General features: G+C 52.0%; 1 protein-coding gene across 1 annotated transcript; it reads right to left on the bottom strand.

The window, feature by feature from the left end:
- Positions 1-1,107: 1,107 nt before the first annotated feature.
- Positions 1,108-2,299, bottom strand: LOC127185538 (EKC/KEOPS complex subunit LAGE3-like). Its single transcript, XM_051141965.1, has 3 exons — positions 1,890-2,299; positions 1,426-1,554; positions 1,108-1,252 (listed from the first exon to the last, which is right to left on the bottom strand). The coding sequence occupies exons 1-3, from the start codon at positions 2,297-2,299 to the stop codon at positions 1,108-1,110; spliced, it is 684 nt and encodes a 227-aa protein (XP_050997922.1).
- Between the last annotated feature and the right edge of the window lie 364 nt (positions 2,300-2,663).

Here is a 2,663-nt window from a genome sequence, read left to right as displayed (position 1 = left end):
TTTGCTCACTTGATCTACAAATGCTTATTCTCATCGGGAGGTGGTTATAAGTCATTATTGGTCTTATACAGAGAAAAAATTAGGGGAAACGCAGGAATGTCTCTCTCTGCCTTTATCTTACATACGTAGGCAAGGAGATGGGAGCTTTAGGGACATAGAGGGAGGACAGAACAAAAGCTAGATGATTGAACCTACTCCTTAACTCAAGGCCTTAATTGTTACTTATAATGAAGATTATGTCTAAGTCATGGCTATAGAATTTAGTATATTGATACAAATCATGGGCATGTCAAATGCCTGTCAGATTTTAACACAAGAATATATAACCTAAGTCTAACAGATAGATATGAAAAATATACAATAAATTATAGCTCTATTTACATACATAATATATGAAGAAAACCTTATTACTACGTTTTTTTTTTTTTTTTTTTTTTTTTTTTTTTTTTTTTTTTTTTTTTTTTTTTGTATTACTTGAGACCCAGGACCTCTAGCAACAAGGTGTACAGGTCCCAAGAATCGACATCCCTGGTGGACATCTGGTCTCCACATGCAGAACATAATATGTGTATACCCACAAAGGCATGTGCAAACGTGTGACCCTCGCAACATAGCGCATACACGTGCAAACACCTGCGCTTCAAAAACATTGTCAAGGATTTGTTATGCATGACCAGTCTTATGTGATTAAATTTTTCTTCCATTTCCCAGAGTGTCTTAAATTATTTTTGGACTACTCAAACAGGCGCACACCCTTAATCCCAGCACTAGGGAGGCAGAGGCAGGCGGATCGCTGTGAGTTCAAGGCCAGCCTGGTCTACAGAGTGAGTCCAGGACAGCCAGGGCTATACAGAGAGACCCTGCCTCAAAACTGAAAAAAAAAAAATTCCAGAATTTTTCCTCCATAGAAGCATACCGATAAGACAACCTGGAGGTTTCTGCCATAGTCCAAAGTAAAGTCAGAGAAAAAATATAATATTTGATTTTTTTTATTTTGTCTGGTAATATTTAAACACCCATTCCTTCAGGAAGTGGGAAACAATCCAACCAAGACACAATTACTCAAACCACAAAACGCTTCTGACTTTTCTTGTATCTGGTAACATGTTAGGGTTCATGACTCCTTCCCCGTCCCCGTTTGACAACAGCCACAAACTCCAGGCGCTGAATGTTTCTCATCACGAGGGAGAGGTGGTCAAGGAAAGTGTTGATGGAAATCCGGAAGAAGACAGGGTCTTCAGTAGTCCACCTACTAAAATGGAGAGAGAAAGAGACACCATCAGGGAAGTGATGAGGGATCTGTTCAGGCCCATGCCGCCTGCTTCCAGGGAATCCACCAGTGAGGCCATCAGGGCACCCCTAGAGTGCTCACTGCCTCCCAAGCCTAAGGCCGCCCCTACTGCAGAGTTTTGGGGGGAAACTGACACAGCCAGGACACTGTCGGTCACTGTGAACTCCTGCTGAATCATCACTTGCTGGCGTCGGGTACTGGCGATCAGGGACCTGCGGGCCATGTCTGCCTCCACCGCAGACCGGAAAGGCACTGTTACAGAGCTGGGAGGAGACACGGTTAAGGCACCATCCATCCACTGCTTAGTTTACTTTTGCCTACCTAGGCCTGCCTGGCAGCGAGCCCTCCTGCCACCAAGCCCAGTCACCTCCCACCTCCGCAGTGGTTCAGGTCTTCTCCTACACCCTCCAGGCGCCAGGCAGGGAGTCCCTGTGTCCTGTGTGGCCATCCACTGCTGTGCCCGCCTGCGCACACCGGGCCTGCCCGTCCTTTCTTTCCCTAGTCAGATGCGCACCGTGCCCCCAAAGCCTTCCATGGAAGTTTGAGCCCTCCCCTGTTCCCGTAGCCCCTGCCGAGGGCCTCTCCCAGGGAAGGATACAACTCCAGGAGCCGGCTCGTCGCTGCCGAGGTAGTGTCTCCACTGGGCCCAGGGAGAAGTGGCACCTGCTCGCTGTGGGGACCCACAGCTGCCTCTTCAGCAGCTGCTCCGGACCCTGCAGGGCTCCCTGGGCTGGGGCTGCCCGGAGCAGCCTGACTCCCGGGAGCAGGCGGGCTCCCAGGAGGAGACGGGCTCCCGGGAGCAGCGGGACTCCCCGGAGCAGCCGGGCTCCCGGGAGCAGCCAGGCCACTGGAATCTCGCAGGCCGCTCTGAGAAGAGTTGCCACGGTCACCTTCGGTCGCCGAACCTTGAGCGCTAGGCTGGGCCCCGGGGGTGCGAGGGCTGCGCTCGCCATCCTCGCCTTCTTCAACCCCTGCTCTCCCATGTAGGCCCTCACTGGGGTCCTGCATGACCACTCCGGCTCTCGCCGTCAGGGCCGCCAACCGCGACCCTAACACCACAGTACAACTCACAGCCCAACGAAGGAAAGGGAGCCGCCGCGACAAGCCGCAGTAGGTTTATACAGGGAACAGCACGTGGGGCCCACTGCGCATGTGCAAGCAAGATCTCGCGAGGCTTGGTTCCCGCTAAACCAGACGGGGGAGGGGGAGGGCGTCTCGGGGAGGGGGTGCGGGAGGGCGTCTGTGAGACCCGGAAAAGGACTGCTGTTTCACGAAGCGGCTTCCCAGGTGGCCTGTACTAATGGGACCCTTCAATATAGGATTCCTCCAAGCTGTTCCCACCGCCAGTGGCACTGATCCTAACAAGCTCGCG

This window comes from Acomys russatus, chromosome X (genome assembly GCF_903995435.1).
Source record: "Acomys russatus chromosome X, mAcoRus1.1, whole genome shotgun sequence".
Taxonomy (NCBI): Eukaryota; Metazoa; Chordata; class Mammalia; order Rodentia; family Muridae; genus Acomys; species Acomys russatus.
The sequence above is the reverse complement of the archived record's forward strand: the minus strand, read 5'-3'. Positions and strand labels throughout refer to the sequence as shown.

What these genes read in the sequence shown, in the direction of transcription:
- LOC127185538 (XM_051141965.1), bottom strand. Translation starts at nt 2,299, where the DNA reads ATGCAGGACCCCAGTGAGGGCCTACATGGGAGAGCAGGGGTTGAAGAA. An exon ending in ACGAGCCGGCTCCTGGAGTT is followed by an intron (nt 1,555 to 1,889) that starts GTATCCTTCCCT and finishes GTCTCCTCCCAG; the next exon opens with CTCTGTAACAGTGCCTTTCC. An exon ending in ACCGACAGTGTCCTGGCTGT is followed by an intron (nt 1,253 to 1,425) that starts GTCAGTTTCCCC and finishes TCTCCATTTTAG; the next exon opens with TAGGTGGACTACTGAAGACC.